At 43.0% G+C, this 23,911-nt stretch overlaps 4 protein-coding genes across 8 annotated transcripts in view; 1 reads left to right on the top strand and 3 right to left on the bottom strand.

Annotated features, from left to right (window-relative positions):
- Positions 1 to 518: 518 nt before the first annotated feature.
- LOC106567275 (NEDD8-activating enzyme E1 catalytic subunit) lies at positions 519 to 9,556 on the bottom strand. Of its 4 annotated transcripts, XM_014136382.2 has the most exons (18): positions 9,538 to 9,556; positions 9,023 to 9,074; positions 8,888 to 8,926; positions 8,267 to 8,387; positions 8,103 to 8,183; positions 7,909 to 7,991; positions 7,627 to 7,707; positions 7,450 to 7,493; positions 7,292 to 7,356; positions 7,061 to 7,216; positions 6,774 to 6,876; positions 6,466 to 6,579; positions 6,147 to 6,200; positions 1,767 to 1,803; positions 1,575 to 1,656; positions 1,302 to 1,402; positions 1,044 to 1,162; positions 519 to 939 (listed from the first exon to the last, which is right to left on the bottom strand). In XM_014136382.2, the coding sequence occupies exons 2-18, from the start codon at positions 9,040 to 9,042 to the stop codon at positions 851 to 853; spliced, it is 1,389 nt and encodes a 462-aa protein (XP_013991857.1). In that variant the 5' UTR covers positions 9,043 to 9,074; positions 9,538 to 9,556; the 3' UTR covers positions 519 to 850. The 4 variants fall into 4 exon arrangements, with proteins under 4 accessions (XP_013991857.1, XP_013991855.1, XP_013991858.1 ...); XM_014136380.2 differs by lacking the exon at positions 9,538 to 9,556 and having other exon boundaries at positions 9,023 to 9,328; XM_014136383.2 differs by lacking the exon at positions 9,538 to 9,556 and having other exon boundaries at positions 8,856 to 8,926; positions 9,023 to 9,303.
- Positions 9,557 to 10,686: 1,130 nt separating this feature from the next.
- On the top strand, positions 10,687 to 13,896 carry LOC106567276 (PRA1 family protein 3). The gene is made up of 3 exons (XM_014136385.2): positions 10,687 to 10,990; positions 11,783 to 12,000; positions 12,828 to 13,896. Exons 1-3 carry the CDS (start codon positions 10,812 to 10,814, stop codon positions 13,004 to 13,006), a joined length of 576 nt encoding a protein of 191 aa, XP_013991860.1. The 5' UTR covers positions 10,687 to 10,811; the 3' UTR covers positions 13,007 to 13,896.
- Positions 13,897 to 14,369: 473 nt separating this feature from the next.
- On the bottom strand, positions 14,370 to 20,369 carry lmod3 (leiomodin 3 (fetal)). The gene is made up of 3 exons (XM_014136378.2): positions 19,785 to 20,369; positions 17,940 to 19,652; positions 14,370 to 14,965 (listed from the first exon to the last, which is right to left on the bottom strand). The coding sequence occupies exons 1-3, from the start codon at positions 20,235 to 20,237 to the stop codon at positions 14,912 to 14,914; spliced, it is 2,220 nt and encodes a 739-aa protein (XP_013991853.2). The 5' UTR covers positions 20,238 to 20,369; the 3' UTR covers positions 14,370 to 14,911.
- A 999-nt stretch (positions 20,370 to 21,368) lies between these two features.
- Positions 21,369 to 23,911, bottom strand: part of LOC106567277 (FERM domain-containing protein 4B) — a 30,618-nt gene continuing 28,075 nt past the window's right edge. The window contains exons 22-23 of one of the 2 annotated variants that reach the window (XM_014136386.2): positions 23,544 to 23,668; positions 21,369 to 22,330 (exon numbers count right to left, since the gene is read on the bottom strand). In XM_014136386.2, the coding sequence (XP_013991861.1) occupies positions 23,566 to 23,668 (103 nt within the window). In that variant the 3' untranslated portion in view covers positions 21,369 to 22,330; positions 23,544 to 23,565. The remainder of the gene's footprint in view (positions 22,331 to 23,543; positions 23,669 to 23,911) is intronic. The other variant, XM_014136387.2, reaches the window with a different exon arrangement.

Below are 23,911 nucleotides of genomic sequence, written 5' to 3'. Positions count from 1 at the left end.
TTCACCCATTTTATAAGAAAATCAGATATTTTTTTTTTAATCCAGTCTTTTATAAATAAAATCCAGTCTTACTTTATCGAAGGCCTTTTCAAAATCCGCTATAAATACCAGGCCTGGCTTCTTACATGTTTTATGAAGTTGTATTATTTCTAGTAGTAGTTGTATATTATATTTAGGCACCTTTTTCCAAACTCCAAGCAGGCTATCATGTGCCTTTTACAAAGGAGTGGCTTCCGTCTGAACACTAAAATGTTAGTCCGTAATTGTAACATGGTGTTTGTATGTTCACAGATGAAATTTCACGTTTCTGTTTCACACATGGCTTTTCTTACGATCCTAACAATTTACGGATGGATTTTCTTACAATCCTAACAATACGTACGCTCAACCTTTTGGCAGGTATGTCGCTCCATACAAGGTCCCCTGATAGCACCGACTGTAATAAAAATGGTATCTAGTGGTGTTAGTTGTATAGCGCCATCTAGTGCACAGACTAAGGAAACCCACTTTGCACCAACTTTCATTAACAAAACACTTTATTGCAGCACAGCTGTCATTATTATTACATAAGGAGAAACTACTGTTATTTTGAGTGGGGGAAAGAAGACAACCATTTGGAGCAAACATTAAGAAGTAAAACACAATTGTTAAGGAAAACGTTCCGACTGATTACACTAATGATATAAAGTTGTTGACCTTCCACACTACCCGCCATAATGGGCCAATATGAGAGAAAATCGATCTTACATACATTATCAGTCTCAAATATATTAAAACAATACCACGCTGTATCACTTTCCCCAAAGGTTGTCAAATGTCTTGATAGATTCTGTATGTGTACTTTGACGGTTTAAGAGGTGAGTTTCAGCTTGAAGAGGACAGTCTGAGGTGTGGTGATATCTGCCACTGCTAGTTCCTGTCCATCAGACAATCCCAGTTCTGAAACAACACAACATGTACAAGATGGCCGAAACAAACACATAGGTTTATGTAGTCTACCATACACATACCATGCACATATTTGAAGAAAAAAAACATCTTACCTTTCAAGGTTTTGCAAAGGTTTGGTCTAGTTCTTTCTTCAATTGAAGCTACAGTCTGTAAATATAGTGTCTTATTTTTCCCTTCCAGGGTTGCTGTGATGGCTGGGGACTTCATTTGCCTGGAAAATATGAATGTTAACAATGCCAACTTCACAATTACACTTTTCAGTAACGATAAAAAAAACAGCCTCTCCTGTATGAAGACATGACAGACATCAATATCAGTCAGTCAATCTGGTTACTAGCAGATGTACTCACAGAGAGGCGTTCTCAGTCAGGTACTCCAAGACCTCCTGTAGCTTGGCAGAGGGTGGGAACTGTAGATCCTGGGGCACCTGGCTACAAGCTGAGCAGTTCTCCTGTCAGACAAAACAGCATGAAGACACAAAGTTGCTTCGGACATCACGCCACCCCCTTACAGCCTTGTGTCAATAGCACTGTCAGTAACATTGGTACAGTACTCCTTAATAAAATGGGCAAATATATATCCATTACAGATACTCATCTGGGTACTCCTGAGACATTACTAACCTTTCGCTCTGCCTCGAAGGTGTAGGTGTACAGTCCATCCACATCATTAAATACCAGATAATTATTCAGTGGAATATAAGCACTGCAAAGTCAGAGAAAAGTAATTTGAATTTGATACCTGGTATGAAACTGACCTTTTCTCTACAGTGAGTGCATCATGTGAAAACAGAATGATTAATTCACAGTACTAACCTTGAAGCCATTTTAAAAACTTCAGTGGAGCAGGCAGCTACAGAGCAACAAAAAAAAAGTTACTTCAAATGTACAAAAGTAGCTACTTGTAATCAAGTTAGAATCCATCAAGATAACCGTGGTTACATATCTAAGCTTCGTTTTATGTGAGTAATATGGATCACTCCAATATATTGGTATCACTCAGCGGCGGAGGGATACATCAGAGATGAGAATTTACAGATTTAATCCCGTGTACCTGTGTCACGGCTGGGGTCCGCCCCTATATATAGACCCCATGGCCACGACGCATGCTCGCTACATAATTTTAGAGGCGCCTCTAGCACCGCAGAGGATTGGAGTGATCCATATAGCTCACATAACCGTGGTTACATACATAACCGTTGTTATGTTTCACTATACTGGATCACTCCAATATATTGGTATACCTGTACCAGATTTAGTCAGTGCTAGAGGGACCTGGCCAGCCAGTGGCGAAATCCCAGCGCGGGACCGAGACACAGGGGCCGTCAATGTGGAAGCAGGGGTCCCGGCATAATGACTGGAACGAATTGCAAAAATCGCTGAAGTTGGAGACATATCTCCCTCACTAACTTTAAACATCAGCTATCTGAGCAGTTAACCGATCGCTGCAGCTGTACACAGCCCATCTGTAAATAGCCCACCCAACTACCTACCTCATCCCCATATCGTTTTTATTTACTTTTTTGCACACCAGTATTTCTACTTGCACATCATCATCTGCACATCTATCACTCCAGTGTTAATTTGCTAAATAGTAATTACTTCGCTACTATACGGCCTATTTATTAACTTACCTCCTCACGCCATTTGCACACACTGTATATTAGACTTTTTTTCTATTGTTATTGACTGTACGTTTGTTTATTCCATGTGTAACTCTGGGTTGTCGTTTGTCGCACTGCTTTGCCAGGTCGCAGTGGTAAATGAGAACTTGTTCTCAACTGGCCTACCTGGTTAAATAAAGGTGAATTAAAAAAAATAAAATAATAAAGTCCCCGGTATGGGAGGCGACGCCCAGGACCACTGAACCAACCGCAGAGGGAGGTGCCACATTTCCCCGATAGTATCTAGCAAAGGTGCAAGAGGAAGCCCAGCTGGCCGCAGCACAGATATCAGCGAGGGGCACTACTCTCAGTAGAGCCCAGGACACAGCCACACCTCGTGTTGAATGTGCCACCACAGATCCCAACACCGGCCTGCCAGCAAGGCAGTATGCTGTCATAATCGTGTCCACGATCCTGTGAGAGCGCCTCTGCTTTGATAGCCCAGCCCGCAGGACTTTCTCACCATAGCAGACAAAGCGCTGGTCTGTTGTTCTCACTGACCGTGTCCGCACCACATAAGCAGCCAGTAACTGCACAGGGCACATCATGCCGGAGGGAGGGCCAGACTCCCCCACCACTGCTGGGGGGGTCGTAAGCAGACAGGATAAAAGGGATGTTCACATGCCTGTCTGACAGAACCTTTGGGAGGAATGAAGGGTTGGGGCGGAGAGATATACTCCTCCCACCGGGGTCCATCCGGTAGCACTCAGAACTTACTGAAAGAGCATGGAGCTCACCCGCCCTCTTCATGGAAGTAATAGCTACCAAGAAAGCAACCTTCATAGAGAGGTGTTTCATTGAGGCAGACTCCAATGATTCGAAAGGCAGCTTTACCAAAGCTGCCAAGACCACATCCAGATCCCAGCTTGCCATTGAGTGGGTCCTAGCTGGACGCAGGCGACGAACCCCCTTCATAAACCTGGAGACCAAGGGATGGTGCCCCACTGGCCTGTCCATCCACCCCACATGGCAGGCAGATATAGCGGCCAAATACCCTCTCAGTGTAGAGACTGCCAAGCCCTATCCTTTCTGATGTCTCGATCCTGCGGATGGCACCCTTGTCCAGGAGTGAGGAGCTCTCCAGCCGCAGGGTTTTCTTCAGGGAGTTGGCCAACGTGGTGAAACGAAAGCCCCTAAAGGACGGGGGCTGGTACCGGAATTGGTACCCCTCGAGCATTGCGGACAACACACAAGGGGACTCCACACCCTCCTACCACTTTGCCCTTTGAGACCGAGAGAAGCGGCCGAGGAAGGGTGTGTCAGGGGTCCTGCCGGGGCCAGGCTTTCCTCTGGCGCCCCGAGTGCCTGGGTCACCCAGGCACGTCCCTATGGCGGTGACGGTTGACAGGTTGTTGCTCCACCACACACTGTGACCCTCCCCTCTGTCGTGCCTCAACACGAAGAGATTGGGCAGGAGGGGGGACCCCACCATCGTTCGGGTGCAGTTGGGTGGCGACGGTCCGTCTGCCTTAGACTCGGGGCTTGAAGAGGGGACATGAACCATCTCAGGGTCTCCCGGTCCCTAAGATCCTTATTGGTCTGCTCCAGAATGTCATCAACCCCTGGGCCAAACGTCAGCCCTGGGGTGATGGGGAGAGTGGCAAATGTGCTCTGGAGAGCAGCTGGCAGGCGGGATTAGGCCAGCCAGGGATGGCGCCGGGAGATAACCACCTGCGCCATGGTCCATCCGTTGGCCACATCCCTCTGGTGCAGGGAAAACAGGCGAGACACCTCCATCACTTCCTCTGTGCCCTCCTGCATCCGGGGCAACAGAGGCTGCAGGTAGGCCTGCAGCAGCATGCCGCGTTGGTCAAGAGAGCAGAGGGACCCATATGTGGCTTTCAAGTCTGCATCAAAGACTCTGGGGGGTCCCGGCTTCAGTCGCGGATTCTGCCGTATAATCTCCCGGTCCGGGAGGACCATGGTAGCTATCATGGTGTCCATGGTCAGGTACTCCCAGAGGTCGAGTGACACTGCGCCCGCAGCATAACTCCATGGTCCAGTCTCTGCTGTGAGTCGGAAGCACCCCCTGGCAGAGGCCCAGCTCTCCTGCAAGGCCTTGTGGAACTCAGCAGGGATGGGGACAGAGGGAGAGTCATCACTGTCCACCAGTTTGATGTCCAGTGCAGTGGCTACCCGAGTGAGTAGGCTCCTCATAGCCTCTCGAGCTGCTGGGGGCGCTGAAGCCCCGCTGCAGGCTTCTGATGGCCTGTCAGCCCCGCTCACAGTGGTGAACAGTGCTAGGCTGTTCCTGGGGGATGATGCAATCACTGGCCAACAGGGAACAGCTGTCGTCGCCATTGAAGCTATCAACCTCCTGACGCAGGGCATGCGCCCTCCGTTCCAAGGTGGTCCCAGCAGTCCGACTCCTGCCCCCATCCATGACTGGCAGTCCATCACTGCCTAGTAGAGGAAATAACAGCTCGCTGGCGCACCACTTGTCCCCAGCCGGAGCCCAAGCCTGGCCGACCCACTCGCGTATGGCCTCCAATCGTGCAGGCGTTCTGAGAACACCACACAAAACATACATCCAGTATGGCGCTCCACCGCTCTCTCAAACCCAGGTCAGTGCATAAACAAGGTATGTGGATCCCCAGGCGGTGCCACCATCACACCTGTCACAAAGGGAAGCGATAAGCTCAGCCAAGCCAACAAGGCCACAGAAGGGTCCGACGCCCTGGAGAGCTTATGTCGTGACCCACATGGAAGAATAGGAACTCAGTGAGGGATAAATTACCCAGTACCTCTGCAAAAAACAGGGAAGACCCATGTGGGAAAAGCAGGCAGACAAAACAAAAAAACAACCAGGTAATATATTTTTAATACAAAAATAATAATTATAATAATTTTAGTTTTACACCAACTGCAATATTACCTAGCCGGTTTAATATCCAAGCAGTAAAAACTCCATTAAGGAACTCCAAAGTTAATGTTGCAACGTAGTGGAAAGCCCACCATGATATTCTTACACGCTACAGGAGAAAGAACAAGAAAAAAAACCCTGCAGGGTAATTAGCAGAGAACCCACGTGAGCAGCATGTTAAAGCAATTCACAAAACACACATAGAACAAGCCAGTCGGCAAGTTGTGTAAGGTAAATTACAGTTTGTGGTAGCAAGAGCCATCGTACTAATGGAGGCACATGGAGTCGTAGTGTAACGCTAACGAAACACAAGTACGACAAACCACGGGTGGAAGACATAGATCAATCACACGCAGCGAGTGGAGCACTCAAGAGGAGGGGCTGGCCATGTGGCCAGCTGCTCCAGGCTGCAAACAGCCAGTGAGTATACTTCCACGCAAGATATTACACACTTACCAGTGACTTACCAAGCGAACTTCAGAAAGTTTGAACCTCAAACCATACGGACATCCGCTGAGAAAATGAAAGACAACATGCGTCACGGCCCAGCCGTGACACGGGTGTACACGGGAGTAAATCTGTAAATCCTCACCTCAGATATATCCCTCCGCCGCAGTGATACCAATATAGTGAAACATAACACAGTGACAGTCAGAAAGGGTTTCCTACCAGCTATTACAGCATTAGTTGACGCGACAGCAGGGATGATCCTCTTCACGACGCCTGAGGCAAAACCATGTGAAAAGATAACTAACCACAGTGTTCCCAGATTTTTACAACCAATACTTGTAAGTGGGGGTGTTCAGGTTAATACAATTTCAACTTAGAATTGTAATAGGCCTACATTGCTTTTTTTTTCTCATCCTCATTGAAAATGGAACAGAACCAAAATGTTGCTTGTACTATATAGTATCTATAGCCAAAAGCTGATATTGCATGAGTTTTACCATCCCTGCAAGACAGGTTGTTACAGTATGGGGCTCCTCACCTTGTGTAAGTCTGTATGTGACTCCTGTGATGCTGTAGTCAGCAGCTCTCTCATGGGCCCTCTGGAACACCCACTGGATGTGCTCAGGGTTATCCCCATCCAAACCAACACCCTCTGAGGGACAGACAAGAGCCTGTGTCATTATCTGTAATTATCTGTTATAATAGGTATTATGTTGATCTTAATGAGCGTTATGAAGGGATTATGGCCACCTAAGGGTACAGTGAGCAATACAACAATCATTTGTTGCCCTTTTTGATTGCAATCAAGAGGTGATAGAGAATGAGAAGTGTCATTCATAGGTGTACCTCCAAAAGGCTCGTCTTTGGGCCACTGTAGCATTCTGACATACTCAACGCAGTGCTCTGGCAACCGCGGCATAGACGCAATGGTGCACATGGGGAAATTAATCTAGGGACCAAAATAATACAACACATTAGGCTATAGAACACATACACCAAAGCAGTCACTTTATAAGTAACACAAAACAGCTGAAGTACACAAATCACTGTCCAACTTAACAAAGAAGTAGTGGGCTACTGAAGCAGTACACTAAAAATATTATATTTGGCAGGTCTGAGAGAAATTGTAGCACCTGTGGTGGGTAAAGCGCCAGAGTGCAGTCGATGCACGCGGTCATGCCAGGCAGAATGACCCGAGCATTGCCTTTGAAACCCTCCGTCCCTCCGTCAATGAGGGGGATGATAGAACTGGGGTCCAGAACACCATCCTTGTAGCTCAGAAGGGATATCTGTAAATGGGGTGATCTGACATTTTACATACACACAATCCACACAGCCTATAGTTCATATTAAGACATACATACCAGCATGCCATTCATCCAACGCCTGGCGATGATCGAATCTAATCCACAAACAATAATGTGGAATTCTACAAATACAATTTAAAAAAAGTGTGTCAGCACCATTGTTAAGTACAAATGTTTTTAGAAAACTCGATAAAGTTAACAAAGTTTGCACTTACGTCTGTAGAAAGATTCATCAAAGTCTTGTATTTTGTTGAAGTGTCTAAGCAGAATATGAAATAAGAAAAAGAATAGAACATACTTCTAGTACTTCACATGCTCAAGCTTAGTAATGCAGTCATTTGTACGGGGTAAGCCTACACTCCGGTATTCTACACGTCAGTTACAAAGGATACGGGACGACTTTACATCCAGGGATGCGATTATTGACAAAGTCAGCAGCCACATCTGCTTTTGGCCGTCCAACATCTTTGGGCCTAAACAAAGTATAGAGGTGAGCACTGACATCTGCTGATGTAAAAATGGCTTTATAAATACATTTGATTGATTGAGGTGTGTGTCGAAAAGTAAACTTTTAAAGACACTTTCACTTTGTTTCTTCTATCAAACGTGAACACAATAAGGTTGCTATTGATAGAGTAAGGGTCATGGGAGAAGGTGGGAAAGGCGAGCCAAACCTGAAAAGGAACTGCCTGTTGAGGTTGGAAATATCGATGGTATCCATGTCAACAACATGAATGTGACGAAATCCTGACAGAGCCTAGATCAGAACAAGGAAAAACCACACATTAAGATACTGAGATGAAATAGAACAAGATAACAAAACCCTTTCATGCATTTGCACCTGGAAGCTGGACATTCTCTCACATACCAGATTTTTGAGCAGCTCACATCCAAGTCCTCCAGCTCCAATGGCCAGGATTTTGCATGTCTCCAATAAGAACCCAAGGGACTGAAAGTAATATCAGAGTTGGTGTGGAGAATGCATCTCTCTATCCCCTAAATAAAAGGACATGTTATTATCTGATTCCTTACCTCAATGCTTGGCTCAAAGTCAGGATGAGTGAATGGGCCGGGTCTTTCCAGGAACTTCTTCACATGGTTCCATCGGCCATCCCAGTCTCCACTATCCCCATGTCCTCCATCTACAGCCATTCTGCACACAGAAAACAAGATGCTCTGCTGCACATATCAACCAGCAATCACTCAAACCTTTATCACAAGTGTGATGGCGAGTCAAAAATAGATGGCTATCTACGTAGATAAATATAGGTCTGTAGCATGTCAATTAACGTCAGGATGATTTCCCTAGAATAGCTAACGTTAATCAATCATTATATATGTGAAAATTCAGACAGAGGATGATGCTACTGCTAACTAACGTTAGCTACCAATCATATTAGCTAACTAGCTAGATACCATATTAGCTAAGGTAAACTGGTTTTCTTTGATGTTGAATTGGGCACACTTCGACTAGGCATGTTCATGTGCCTGGTTCTTAGAATTAGCTAGTTGTCTACTCGAATTAGGCCAATTTCCTGTGTGAAATTGTTGAATTAATGATCCACACTCCATGCTAACAAGCTAACTTGGTTAGCTAACTCACTAACTATGCAACTCAAACCTGCTGCCAGTTTCAAGCATTTCGTCACTAACTTCTCAGTCAGCTCCTCTATTTTCCTTCTTTTCTTCTCCCTAAAGAGGAGAGAATAAAAGAAGGTTCAATGCTTAACAGCAGCATAATGTCGATTCTGTCAGCTAGCGACAATAAATATCATTGTTTGTACTTACGGCTCCTCAGCATCCGCCATACTTTCAAGGTTCCATGTCCTCACTGGCTGTACTATATACTCACGAAAATCAAACCTGCGTTAGCATATGTGCACAAAGTTCACAGGGATTTGCAATGACTGTACATGAAGGATGTTCTGCGCATTATGTGCAGCACAGCGCAATTGTGATTTCCATCAACATTACTGCACTTGTCTTACTCCCGCGAGAAGCTAAACTGACAACAACAAGAACCCGAGCCGACTCAAAGATGTTCTATTATATTGACAAGATAGTCGAGTGACTGCTCTAACAATGGAAATACATGTCCTCAAAGATGGAAAGCAGGTAAGATCAGATGGGACCATTTAGGCTAACGAGAGGGCGGATACGCGTGTGAAGAACAGGTACAAGTCCGATATAAAGTAGTTTCCCCCCCAAAGTTGCCGAAATACCACGCGCGTCCACTAATATCAGTGCATTTGTAACAACCTAACCAGGGGTGTAGTGATGACTGGAGAAGTAAGGATACTCACATTTTTCCAAACGCCCCACGAAGGAAAGGCGGTCCTGGTGGTTTACAAAACTAAAAGAGAAAAAGTGACATACACTCTGAATTACCTAAAATGATAAATCCCACATTGGTCTTTAACAGTCAGTCCAACCTGTACTGTGCAAGTAGGCTACAGTAATAGTAAGTCTACCATAGAAACAGATAAATGTTAAATTCACAGGTTTTAGAGTTTTCCTTATTTTTCCACTCTCAATGCCACACGTCAACAGAAGTGTAGTTAGCCTTTCTAATTACATTTCAATTGATTAGCAGTGTTTCTGTAGGGTATGCAAAGAAAATGGCTACTGGATTGATGCAAATATAATATCATAAAATCATAATATCATTCTGACAGGTAGGCTACTTTGTAGCTAGTTAACATTTAATTGAGAAGGTTTTTGGGAAAACCTTTCCATTTACCAGAATACGGTGAGGCCTATCATAAATATAGCTATTTTTTTCTATTCCTTAATTGTTTGAAACCTGAAGGTTTTACTTCATTATGAGGCTTGTCTTACCTTACTTGAAAGTAGACTATAGCCAAAATCCCTCCACATAATCGTGGAGGCAATTATTTTTATAAAGACTTACTCATATGCTTTTCTCCTGTTCTATTGATTTTCTTTCACCTTTCTATCATTGTCTAGCAGCCAAAGTCATCGTAGTCATATTAGCAGCCCATGATAGTTGTTGCATATTTCAATCACCCCTCTTTCTACATTTCTGACGGATATTTCCATCTCTACCCATTTTAGAACGGCGTCTTACTGCAAATACAATTCTGGAACATTCACGCGAAGGTCTACAGCCGTCTGTACATGGCTGTGCCTAAAATGTTAAATAATATTTTATCTAAAATATAAACAACATTCTGATCTGTTCCATCAGCCTTATTAATTGAAATGGCGTATACCTACACTACACTACTTTGGTACGTATTAGTGCCCACGGGGAAAAAAGTGTCTACCCTACACTACACCACTGAACCTAACCATTACGAAACTTGTATTAGAGATTATATTATAATAAGCCTCACATTTTGGTTGACCAAATGTGACACTCGTATTAACCTCCATTAAAAAAAAACATCCCCAATTCGTGGTCTTATTTTCGTTAACAGATTTGTGGCGAAGTAAACCCTCTCGCTTCGCCTCTCCCTCTCTGCAGGAGCCCATCCTATAAATTACTTTGGTAGCTGGTCTCTGGTATTACTGTTCAGCTGATCTGTTAAAACCTATCCGAGCACTGAACTCGGAGATGGCAAAAATGGAGCTTGCACCGCTCAGACCATGGGACGACTTCTTCCCAGGAGCTGATCGTTTTGCTAAACCCGATTTCGGAGATTTAGCTAAATGGAACAACAGGGTGATCAGCAACTTGTTATACTATCAGACCAATTACTTCGCAGTGGCCATCGTGGTTTTCCTGGTCGTGGGGTAAGTCAGCATGACAGCGCGAGCTTGCTAGCATTTTCCACCCAGCTGCTAGCTATCTTATTTGATTTGTCTGCAGTCCGATTCACACCAAGTCATGGCTACGTAATTGTCATGCACGGACATTTTATTTATAACAGTGAGCAAGATTTCCCTATCTTTTCATATTCTCCTCACAACTGCAACGACGAAATAAGAGATGCAGTCATCATCATGTGATGGAATGGTGTGGTACTAGCTGGCCTGCTAAAAACAAATTTAGCTATTTGCTCCACTTTTCCTGATTCAGCTGCCTGCAACTGTGAACGGTGAACATAATTACTAACGTTAGGTGGTTTAGGCCTGCTTGTAACCAATTTATCTACAAATTGTCATTTTAGTACCTTTTATATTTTGAAATAACCATCTGACAGATGAGTTTCCAATGTTTTCTAAATATATTTTTATAATAGTTTCTTCAGCCTATTTAACACATGAATGCTAAAAGTTGTCCAAGCAGTTGGATCCTTATCTCAGCCACACACTGCATGTACAATGAAGTGTACTGATAATACTCGAGGAACAGTTTTGTATGTGTCCTAATTGCTCAATTGCAGCTACGATAGTTTGAAAACTCTGAGGTTATTTTTGAACATGGCAAAAAAAGGAAAGGTGTTGCTCTTATTCCAGCCACCAGGTTATGCTGTTTGTTGCTTTTATTGTGTTTTACAGATGCCCAATTAATTGTTTTGCATTGTCATACAGAATTTGAGTGGATGTAGATGTTTTGTGTAACGGTGTTTCCCATCTGTGTAGATTTCTGAACCCTCTTGGCATGTTTCTGGGCGGGGCAGTGGTTTCTCTGGTCTTCATGGTTTCGGTGTGGGCGGGAGAGAACAAGAATTTCATCAAGAACTTCAAGAAGAAAAACCCCACCCTGTTTGTCATTGCTGTCATGGGAACGAGCTACTTCCTGCTGTCACTATGTGGTGGAGTGATGGTCTTCATCTTTGGAATTACTTTTCCCTTGCTATGTGAGTCTCAGTATATTCCACACTCTTGGGGACAGTTTCTTGGACACAGAGGCTTTATCTGTGTCTGAAGAATCTGACCCTTAATGTTTGATTTTTGTTAGTCACACAATGCACACAGTAACTAGCATATAGATTTAGTGTAGCTTTCAGGCCTTTTTCCAGTGGCAACCTCCATTGGAATATGGTGCAAGCGTGGCAGATTAGTCACAGGAGGAGGAGCAAACTGTTTTTTTAACCACTCTCATTCTGACTCATTGTATGGGTTCAGTATGGGGAATGTGTGTGGTTCTCCACCTTAAGAAAACGTTTTTCCCCTTCAGTTAAACTTTAAAGAACATTGTTTTGGAAATAAATAGTCTAGACTAACTGCTGGATTCTGAAATGCACATTACAGAACACAATGTTTAGGGCAATTGGTGGTTCTGAGAAAAGGGGTGCAGGCAACAGCTGCCACATTGTGGTGGGGATCAGGAGGCAGTCAGTCAGTGACGGAGCCCTTCCCAAGAGGGCTGTCCTGTGGCTGCCTGCGTGTGTTGACTGGTTGCTATGTACTGTCTGTACAATACTCGACTACATTTACTGGCTTACATCATGCAGTCAGCATCTCTGACGAGGGGAGTAAAGAGGCCTCTCCTTAACCGTACGTGTGCATTGTATTTCATCACATATACCTGGAAACTAATTAACCTTCTCGGTTGAAGCTGCATAATTTTAGATTAAGGCACACACGTCATGTTTCCATGGGCCAGAATAGGAAAATGCTATCTCCATGGAGAGTAGCGCATCGTGAGCGGGTAGGAAACTAATCCAGCCTTTCTTCCCTGTAGTGATCCTGGTCCATGCGTCTCTGAGGCTGCGCAACATGAAGAACAGGCTGGAGAATAAGATTGAGGGAGTGGGCATGAAGAAGTCCCCAATGGGCATCATCCTGGATCTACTAGACCAACAGGAGGAGAAGATCAACAAGATCCAGGACTTCCTGGAGTCTAAGCTAAACAAGGAGTGAGGGGAGAGAGCAAAAATGGCACCCTCATTCAATTCAACATGGTTTGCTTTTTCCTTTAACACTAAAATCAAGTGTTGATTTTTACCCCGCATAATGTCAGTGCTGTCACATTCCCTTCATTTGTCATTCTCACTCCATTTTGTTATATTGAATGAACACTTTTTTTATACATTTTGTGTCAAAGTACCTGATTTCTTTAGAGCATTTCAGAAAGATTTGTACAGTCCTGTATGGATCATATGTTGGGGGGGGGAAGGCACTCGGCACAATGAAATGAGGCATGAGTGTTTCTGTATATTTGCCCAATAATGTTCAAAGGAACACAATACACATGTTGTCATTATGTAATTGCAATATATATATAAAGCTGCATGCCAGAATGCAATAACTATTGCACGTTAAAACAATTGTGTTCAGTAGCATAGCTTCTTGATTTATTATCTAAAAAAAGCAAATAATTTAATCAGAATCAATTTATTTGCTACCTCAAAAGATAAACAACTCTATTTCCTCTCCTAATGCTGAACTAGTGTCACTGGGCTCCCCTTCTATTCACTGGACCAGTGACTGAATATTAACAAGTAGCAATAATATCCCTCTTGTTACTTCAGACCCTGTGGGTTGGGCTTGAGATGAACATTTTCAGCTCATGGCTATGCAATATGGGAAAATGAATGGCAAATGCAGCTCTATTAATTCAAGTAATCATGGTGTATATGTTTACTTTGCGCTTTCATGTGTCATTGAATCTTCTCTACTTGTGTATTCAGCAGAAAACAAATGTTTGCATTATAAAAAACAGTGTAAGGCACCAAAGTATTGCTGGATAAAGAATCAATGCATGAATGTTACCTCTGTACTATTAAATATCACACCCATTATGAATGCTTGATTGTGCATTGGGGTTATGATTATTTCCCCTCAGTAGCAGATGATCTGAGATTTTATTCTAAATCCACCATAATAAATAGCCTATCCAATTCCAGGGATCACCATTAGTAATAGATGAAAATTATGACATTTATTTTATGAAGATTTTATGAGCTATTTGTGTTGTTTAGGACTGACACAGATGCAGTCTTCCAAAGAACTAAGGAGAATCACAGTTTGTATCGGACATAGCCAAATAGCTTTTAGGAAAAAGGAGTGCATGCTAATACTATGGTTACAGTTTCACAGACGAGTTCAGAGAAGGTTCTATTATAAGGATGTTATAACTGCTTTTTTTGTGTATGAGTAGTGATAACATAACTACAGAATTGGAAGCAGAGCACTGTGTTCCACCATAACAATAAAACTTAATTTAAGGAATCCAAATAGTCTTGTAACTATGTTAATGAAGGAACCATTGAAATATTAGACATTTTGATTGTACACTGATTTTTAATGTCAACACTCGTTAGAATTATGACTTAAGATGGACTGTTCCGTGAAACAAAGAAGTCTGATTTGAAATATAGCTTCTGAACCACTGGCGTACAGTGTTTCACACAAAGACAAATCCTATACTCTATATTCTGGGGTTCAGCTGTTTGCCATTGCAAAGCGGACAGCAGACACCAGAGTGGTTTTGAAAATCTATAGATGAAAGACCTGTCATCAGTAGATGATGCATTATGGATTTGCCCACACTCATTTGGGAGTGTTCAAAGTAAATACATTTTACACAAACAAACATAATTATTAATTGAGACTACTTATACTATGCACATTGTATGGGGCATTTTCCAGCTGTAGACTCATATCCAAATACCATACTAGTTCTTCCAAGCCTCAAGGAACAAAAGGTGTTCTGCCTGAACAGGAGTACTGAGGCAAACTAGTGTTACAAGTGCAAGCAGATTATTGTTAATGAAGAGATTAAACATGTTAAACAAACACAGAAATAAAGGTATTGTAGATTCCTCAGAGATTGAAGAGACTGGTTTCTCTTGATTCCAATTCTTTGGGGAGTGGCACCTGTAGGAGTAATACATTACACAAACATAAACAGCTGTGAGAAAGATTTGATTGGCAGTAGAGGATACACACAGGTATAAGGGATGGATGGAAATGTACAGAATAGCTACCTGGAAGGAAATGGGGGAGGGTCCTGCTTTTAAAATTTCAGTCAAGGCGAGGGTTTGGTATTTTTTTTACATCTAGTCCAGGGGCGAGTTATGTAATTTGTAATTGATTAAATGTATATATTTCTCAGTGTTTTAGAATTAGTTGCTTATTAGGCTATATATCGATGTGTTACCGATGCCGCCCCTCATCTCTGATTCTCTGCTGGGCGCGCAATATCAATTTCCGCCTATAGGCTATTTAGTGCATTCTCAATCAAATGATCCATAGCCTATAGAAGCACAGAGCACCGTTACATCCCTAAGATAGCTGCTGGGGTGGTGTAAATACAACTAGGCTGCATTACACATTGCAATGGATATTCCAACCCTGAGCCCTGGCCTGCTCTGATCTTGCTGATCAAAAATGTTTTTGTGTGCTGCCTAACCAATGGCTGCGCTGTGTAGGTCTACGGTGGCAGTTCAGGAGGATAGTCAAAGGCTTCTTCCTAAAGTAATTTTTGATTAGAGATAATCCCAAAAATGTACTTCCTTGTGCGCAAATTTGTTCCCTCTGCTGCATTGTTCCCCATGCTGCTATTGGACCAGGTCTCTCTTGGAAAAGAGATGTATAAATGAAGATTAAAAAAATAAAATAAAAGACTAGCCTATGTTCTGTTCAGTTTGAAAAGGAGTGTTAAGATGATTGATTTTGTAATTGATTTGATCAAAAACAATGTTTCTTGCCCGTGATGTATTTATCAGAGTTATTGACCTCCCAATAAGCCAGATTCAAGTAACTTGCATTGTGGTGCTGAAACTTGAAGCATCAGCAGCGGCAAAATCAATTAGAAATGGACAGCTCATGGTGCTGAATGTAGGCATAATTCATTTCATTGTAATTAGACTTTAGTAACCACAAGAAGGGTTTGTGTTGGAGCCTATTTCTTCCTATTTAAAAAACAAAAGGTAGGCCTACCTGTTTGATAGACGAAATTAGGCAATAGGCTGCTATGTCCATAGATTTGTAGATCAATTCTTCCACCCACCATGCACTCTTTAAATAGACTACCTCCATGTCAGTGAAGGGCAGTTCAGTCAAAACCAAGACTTGAATTGAGAGGGTATGAGAAGGTATGACATAGGCTTACCGTTTATTAAAGAAAATGGAAAAAGTACAGGTATAACCCTTGTTAGCTTAAGATTTTGAAGAAAAAACGGATCTGATTATATAGTGATCTATAACAGTGCTGTGAAATACCCTGTAAAGATGTGACTCAAATGCATATGGGGATATCATTGTTTAGCTTCTTTGACATTCAGAAGCAGACTTTGCTTGGGAAGTAATCTAATTCTGTTGCTATCAATTGATTAAGCAATTCCCTTTCTGTACAATAGAAGATGTTTAAATCCAGACATTTGTGACCTTCTCTCGTTGGGTTAAGCCACAGAAAAATAGTAGCCAGCAGTTAAAGCTTAAATGTTTCTGCGTCGGTAGACCTACTCTGTCTGGGGTGGAAAGATAGGACTACTCTGTATGTTGTGGAAAGGTAGGCCTACTCTGTCTGGGGTGGAAAGGTAGGTCTACTCTGTCTGGGGTGGAAAGGTAGACCTACTCTGTCTGGGGTGGAAAGGTAGGTCTACTCTGTCTGGGGTGGAAAGGTAGGACTACTCTGTCTGGGGTGGAAAGGTAGGCCTACTCTGTCTGGGGTGGAAAGGTAGGTCTACTCTGTCTGGGGTGGAAAGGTAGGCCTACTCTGTCTGGGGTGGAAAGGTAGGACTACTCTGTCTGGGGTGGAAAGGTAGGCCTACTCTGTCTGGGGTGGAAAGGTAGATCTACTCTGTCTGGGGTGGAAAGGTAGGTCTACTCTGGGGTGGAAAGGTAGGACTACTCTGTCTGGGGTGGAAAGGTAGGACTACTCTGTCTGGGGTGGAAAGGTAGGACTACTCTGTCTGGGGTGGAAAGGTAGGACCTAGTCTGTCTGGGGTGGAAAGGTAGGACCTACTCTGTCTGGGGTGGAAAGGTAGGTCTAACTTTTGAAAGTACCATTCTCAGATTCCTAATGATGTCTCAGATTAAATGATTTGCAAACAGGGACAGTTTCGTTCCAAACAAGACACACTGTGGCATTGGGGAAGTAAAGTATGATCAGATGAACACATAGGCCTATCTCCCTGTCCATTCTTAGCCTGTCATTTGTGTAGTATTAAAAAAGATTCTGATAATATGTAAAATTACGTAGAATTGCAGGAAATGTTTAAAAAAGGAAACATTTTCTCGAACCTGCAAATACGATGATAGATTCATGCAATACTTTTACTATAAAGGTTATCTTCCACGCCTACTCTTGTGCGGCCACAGTGGACTATCAACCCACAACCTTCTGGCTCTCAGCCCTGTGCATGATAAAAATTCAGACATTTCCATGTAATGTTTACTGGAATAAGGCTAAGGCTCTGGTGGACATGTTCTCTGCTATCCACTTTGTTTTAATTATTATTTGGGGTATAAGGGAGGGTCACTTCTTTTATTTTTTAAGCGTTCAGGGAGGGTTTAGGTCAGAAGGGAGGGCCAAACATTTCAGAAGGTCCGATTTTCTCCATGTAACCCCGTATTATAATTAACGTTCACTCCCTTACATCATTTTAATTTCACACTAATCTAGTCTACATATTTGCTAGTGCATGTCTAATATGGGTTAAAGCTAACAAGCTTGATTAGACGGTATGTGCTCTCCAGTTCAAGGTAGTTCCACAATGCATCTTAAAAAAAATCCACCAACTTCTGACATCTAACTAAACAATGTGATTGCTGGTAAAATAAAGTTAGCTAAAAATATGACTGTAAGTGACCTTGTGCTAATTTGAGAATCATCAGTTGTACTCACAGCTTTGAGATAGGCCACGTTGCTCTTTTTGATCTCATTAAGAAGTTCATCGCGGGGCGTCACATCCACCTTGGCCGGCTGCCGCCTCCGAGGGACAGGCTTCAGTGTCTTCATCACATCTTTCAGAGTGGCCTTCAGTTCTACCATCTCATCAACGCCTGTGTCCCTCGTTTTTCCTGATGTCTTCCTGAGCTGGACATTCAGCCTCTCTGCTCTCCTGTCCTCCCTAAGGTCAATGTCCAGGAAAGGGTCACGCTTTTTGGGGGTCCTCTTCAGCTGGATGTCCTTCAGAAGGTTACCAGAGGAGTCCGTGCAGGGGGGTTGTGGTGGAATGGGGTTGCATTGCATGTGTTTAAGCTGCTTGTGTTGATACTGTGGAGAAGTGTTCTGCTGCTTTTGCGGCTGCTGTAGAGGACTGTTCTGCTGGAATCTGGAGGAGGGCTCTGGTTTGGGTTCCATGGGACCCTGGGGACCCTTGGGAAGCTGCGGCATGAGGGCCGCGATTTCGGGAGGGACATAGCCCAGCATCGCTAGCAGCCCTGGGGGCAAGTTCAGAGCCCGTTCGTACATCTCAAACACCTCCTTCTGCTGCTGCTGCTGCTGCTTGCTCTGCTCCTCGTTCCTCTGCTGTCTCTGGCGGTCCAGGTTCCTTGTCAGCAGGTTGGTTACCACCATTCTGGGGCCCGCCTGCTCAAAGTGGTAGCCCATCTTCAGGAGGGTGTTGTTGGCCTTGAGCAGGCGTGACACCTCCATCTCTGCGTGGTGGCCCAGCATGTGTCTCTGGTTGTGGAAGCGGAGCTCAGTGAGCGTCTCGTTGAACTGTAGGCAGCGGATAATGGCGATGATGCCTTTCCCTGTTATGAAGTTAGACTCTATGTTCAGTGTGGTGATGCTACGGTTCTCTCTCAGCATGTTGGCCAGGTAGAAGGCAATGTTTTCGTCTGCGCCGGTGTTGGCTATGCTGAAGGTCTTGACGTGTTTGTTTTTCTTCAAGGCATCGACGTATTCTATTAGCATTTCTTTGGGAATGTTTTCTATGTTATTCAGGTTTACGTCTGTGATAGCGGGGTTGTTGTTGCGGATCTTATCCAGAGTGGTGTCCAGGTTTGTCTCATTCCCTGAGGGTCTTGATGTCTTCTTGGCCCCACCAAGGCCACCAAGGCCCCCACCAAGGGCCAGCTTTGGAATATTTAGTTTGTTAATTACCCTCACCTCTTTCTCTGGAACAAAACAGGCCCTCTTCTCCTCTGGAGTCATCTCTATTTCTTCAGGAGCGGGAGCGTCTGTGGTGTCATTATTTACTTTCTCAGGTATTTGTGATGTGCTCTTTTGCTCTGTTCTCTCAATCTCTTTATTTTCTTTCATGTCTGCGAACTCTGGTGGGGGTTGCAGAGGACTGGTAGTGTTTACAGTGTTAGTGCTGTTATCATCCGATGACTGTTTTAGATGCTCATTCACTGGGTGTTCATGTTTTTCTATGACCCTTTCATCTTTTACGGGTATGTCCTTTTTTTCCTGTTCCTCTTTCTCCTTCTTCACATCCTCTTCCTCCTCCTCCTCCTCCTCCCCCACAGTCATTACCTCTATAATTTCCTCTATCACTTCCTCTCCTTCAACACCGTCTGTAGCTTCGATGACTTCTTCTACCACCTCATACACAATCTCCAAGTCTTCAGCGATTTCTTTCTTTTCAGTATCCTCTTCCATAGTTTTCTGATGAAGACAAGTAGTACAATCATTTAATAAACGTAGCTTTGTAGAACATACAATGGCATACTGTATGATGTATGATATATTGAAGACTATAGGCACAATATATTGACCATTGATTATGTAGTCTCTTACCTTACTGGGCAGTAGAGTGACGGGGACCCTCTCCTCCTCCAGCATGCGTTTGGACTCCTTCTCCCAGTACAGATAATCCACGAGGCCCCTGTGGTCAAACGAACCTGTGGGCACTTTCTCTGTCTGGCTCTTCTGCCTCTGACCCACAGGTACCCTCTCATCCGGGGCTATAACGTCCATCTCTTTCTGGAGCTCTTTGAGCTCCTCAGGAGACAATTTTGCCAGGATATCATCTTCATCAATGTCTTCTTCATCATCAGAGTCGGTGGATGGCTTCTCTTTCTTCTGGTCCTTCTGTCTCTGACCAAGCGGTACTCTCTCGTCTGGCGCTAAAACATCCATCTCTTTCTGGAGTTCTTTAAGCTCCTCGGGAGACAAGCTGGCTAGGATATCATCTTCATCAATGTCTTCCTCATGTATGTCCTCCATGTCCTGGTCCCTTTGGCTGGACATATTTGAATAGTATTTGTCTTAAGAGTTTATTTTCAACCTAAAGGGTAAAAAGTATATCCACGATGACTACACAGTTCTAGAGCTGAGTGGACAGTGCTATTGGCTCTGTCTCTAGGTGGTAAATGGTCTGCTCACACCCTAGGCAAAGTCTAAAATTAAACACATAGGACCTCATGGAAGATATTTATGGTGCAGGAGGGCCAGGAGAGACATACTAACATGTTCTTTTTTCAGTAGCTTGAGTCAGATGGACAGGCTGTATGATCTTTCAGTATGGCAGTTGATTGGGAGACAGGAAAAGGGGGAGATCGACAGGAACAGGTGGACAGTTTTTTTACAGGCCTGGGAAGGATTCCACGGTCCATTACGCACAGGGCTCCGCCCAATCCCCCAGAGCTTCCAGGAAAGTGTAATAATATCTCCCTGAAGTGGTGCACAACAACTGACAGCTGATGTAAAACCAGAAGAGATCAGATTTTGTGTATGGGGTCACTACACTCACTTGGAATGTAAAAAAAAAAGAATAATAATGTTTTATTGTCACATACACCAGATAGGTGCAGTGCAATGTGTTTGTTGTTTTACAGTAAATTAGTGTCTTACTTAAGGGCACATCAAAATATTTTTTACCTTGTCAGCTCAGTAACTGGCTCAACGCACTAACCGCTAGGCTACCTGCCGCCCACCAATGGATAAATCTAGTCTTGTTGAGGGCTGTCACGTCCTGACCAGTAAAAGGGGTTATTTGTCATTGTAGTTTGGTCAGGGCGTGGCAGGGGGTGTTTGTTTTGTGTGTTTCGGTGTTTTGGGGTTTAGGTTCTATGTTCTCTATTTCTATGTTTATATCTATTTTTCTATTTCTATGTTGGGTTTTTGGCAATGACCTCCAATTAGAGGCAGCTGGTTGTCGGTGTCTCTAATTGGAGGCCATATTTAGTTGTGTATGTTTCACTTGTGTTTTGTGGGTGGTTGTTTCCTGTATAGCCTGTGTTGCCTTACAGAACTGTTTCGTCGTTTTGTTTTAAGTGTTATCTTTAAATGAATTAAGAAGATGATCACTATACCCGCTGTGCCTTGGTCCTATCCTTACAACGCCTATGACAAGGACTAAAGAAGTCACACCACATGCTGTGTGTCTCACACTGGTTTTTTATTGATGTCCCAAATCCAAATGGGAGATATTTCACTTATAGTAGGAGATGACAAAGCCTAACAATATGTGGACAATGTACAAATGTGTAGAGAAAGACCAAAGAAAAACAATAAAGAAACATTATTTTAAGGCATATCTTTTTACAATATACAAAAAAGCTGGTTATCAAAAGTTTATGTTCACATGCAAGCAATTTACACCACATTAACACGATCACAAAAAGGAAAATATGAATAATCTTTAAACAATATCAACATGTACATTCAGATTCATACTTGGGAGAGGAGAGAGCACATCAGTCCATTGACTGACAAACCTGGGACGCAAAGACTGCCGTAAGGAAGGGTTGGTTTATTATTTTATCACACTTTGTGAATAGTAACTCAAATGTATACCTAAATGTTTTACAAAGATATTCAAGTTGATTTACAACATGTATAATGAGTAGCTCACTAAATAGTGCTCTGTGTGTACTGTATGGCACAACACTTTGGAGGTATCCTGCTTTAACTCCTTATTCATACACTCCCAACACACAGTTTACTGATTATCATAAAGACAATGATAACTTTTTTTAAAGACTTATTTTTGTCATAATACAATAGGGTAATATATTTGGGTCAAAGGTATCCCAGGGTTTGAAATGCTTTTTGTAGATCCTTCACAATATTCACAATGATGAAGCTGGTTTTCCAGAACACCAAAACCTTGCATTTGTGCCATCACCACATCCCATGTCTTCCTGAATAATATCCATCTCCATCTAATCCAAGGCACATGGGAGAGTCATTCAAGAGTGCCATAATAGAGTATGTCCAGAGGTTAGTTGATATCCTTCCAGAGAACTGTACTTCCAATGTTGGGGTCATTGTGCCAGTGCTTCTTTTGGTCCTCTTATCTTCAGTGCATGCCCATATAATTTCCATCCATGTATACTCTTCTGTAATGGAGAGATGAAAACAAACAAACAAGGTCAATATAAAAGTCTCCCATACTGTAGGACAGCATATTACTTCATGAAACCCCCTGCATGCTGCAACAGCTGGAGATGATTATCTAGAGGCATGAAAACCGAACACAACAAACCATGGATACACTCTATGAAAACATTATGTTATATTAGAAAGAAGACTATTGAACAAAAGCAAACATGCTACTGTCTTGTCAAGCATGCCATGCAACAAAAAAAGGAATGCAACATTTGAAATGAGATTTTTCCACTTAATATGATCACAACTTACAGTAATGAGAGGCAAGCAAAAGTAGGTCAACTCTACTACTGGTTCTGTGAGTTATGAGGAGGATGTGGTGTTTTAACTGTGGATGTGAAGCTAGACACTGTGAAAGTGTTTTAACTGGATGTGAAGCTAGACACTGTGAAAGTGTTTTAACTGTGGATGTGAAGCTAGACACTGTGAAAATGTTTTAACTGTGGATGTGAAGCTAGAGACTGTGAAAGTGTTTTAACTGGATGTGAAGCTAGACACTGTGAAAGTGGTTTAACTGTGGATGTGAAGCTAGACACTGTGAAAATGTTTTAACTGTGGATGTGAAGCAAGACACTGTGAAAGTGTTTTAACTGTGGATGTGAAGCTGGACAGTGTGAAAGTGTTTTAACTGTAGATGTGAAGCTAGACACTGTGAAAATGTTTTAACTGTGGATGTGAAGCTAGACACTGTGAAAGTGTTTTAACTGTGGATGTGAAGCTGGACAGTGTGAAAGTGTTTTAACTGTAGATGTGAAGCTAGACACTGTGAAAGTGTGGTTTTTAGCTACAGGATGTAATGAACACAACATTTTCTCCACATGCGTCCATGCTGAATTTGTGAGCCTGCTTAAAGTCGAAGATCATTTGGCAAAACCTTTGGTCAACCGGGTAAGTCATGGCCACTCATGAGCTATAAGTATCTGGAATGGAGTGGAATGTGGCCAACTAGGAATTGGCAGTATGTGTTACCACTCCTCTGGCTGTACATTTAATGAATGGTCTACATATTGATTTCACCTTGATTGAACCTGTGGTGGACGCCACTAAATGAGCTACAGTATATTGATCAATATGACAAATGATGAGACACAGATGGGAACTGACAACAGTGGCACTGGTGGAAATGGATTACCACTATGACAGCCTATTTGCATCTAATCTCACCCTTCTGTGTTTGAATAGTTGCCTAATGGTCTTCCTCAGTGCTATTGGCCACAGCACCAAACACATCTACTGACTCTACTGGCATTGTATCAGACCTCTTCAACACATTGCATTCTGGGGGAAATCTATGTACATGACGATTGAAGATGGACAGTTAGTGAAAGGAGAGAAAGATAGAAAGAAAGTGAGAAGATCACCAGTTCATATACACTCATTTGAGACTACTTCATTATTGGGGTTTAGTTTCACACCAACAGACCAAACAAACTGAACATGATGTCACTTACTAGCAAAGACTGTTAATAGATAAGGATAGCATTTGAATCTCTGTAAATGTCTATATGACAGACAAAATAACCTGTCCAATC

This window comes from Salmo salar, chromosome ssa13 (genome assembly GCF_905237065.1).
Source record: "Salmo salar chromosome ssa13, Ssal_v3.1, whole genome shotgun sequence".
NCBI classification, from domain to species: domain Eukaryota; kingdom Metazoa; phylum Chordata; class Actinopteri; order Salmoniformes; family Salmonidae; genus Salmo; species Salmo salar.
The sequence above is the reverse complement of the archived record's forward strand: the minus strand, read 5'-3'. Positions and strand labels throughout refer to the sequence as shown.

Coding starts and splice junctions, on each gene's coding strand:
- LOC106567275 (XM_014136382.2), bottom strand. CDS start 9,042: ATGGCGGATGCTGAGGAGCC. Junction 7,708..7,908: donor AACAGGCAGTTCCTTTTCAG/GTTTGGCTCGCC, acceptor TACTTTGTTTAG/GCCCAAAGATGTTGGACGGC. Junction 1,403..1,574: donor CCTTCGAGGCAGAGCGAAAG/GTTAGTAATGTC, acceptor TTTGTCTGACAG/GAGAACTGCTCAGCTTGTAG.
- LOC106567276 (XM_014136385.2), top strand. CDS start 10,812: ATGGCAAAAATGGAGCTTGCACCGCTCAGACCATGGGACGACTTCTTC. Junction 10,991..11,782: donor GTGGTTTTCCTGGTCGTGGG/GTAAGTCAGCAT, acceptor CCATCTGTGTAG/ATTTCTGAACCCTCTTGGCA. Junction 12,001..12,827: donor AATTACTTTTCCCTTGCTAT/GTGAGTCTCAGT, acceptor TCTTCCCTGTAG/TGATCCTGGTCCATGCGTCT.
- lmod3 (XM_014136378.2), bottom strand. CDS start 20,237: ATGTCCAGCCAAAGGGACCAGGACATGGAGGACATACATGAGGAAGAC. Junction 19,653..19,784: donor TCACTCTACTGCCCAGTAAG/GTAAGAGACTAC, acceptor TGTCTTCATCAG/AAAACTATGGAAGAGGATAC. Junction 14,966..17,939: donor ACGTGGCCTATCTCAAAGCT/GTGAGTACAACT, acceptor TTACTCCTACAG/GTGCCACTCCCCAAAGAATT.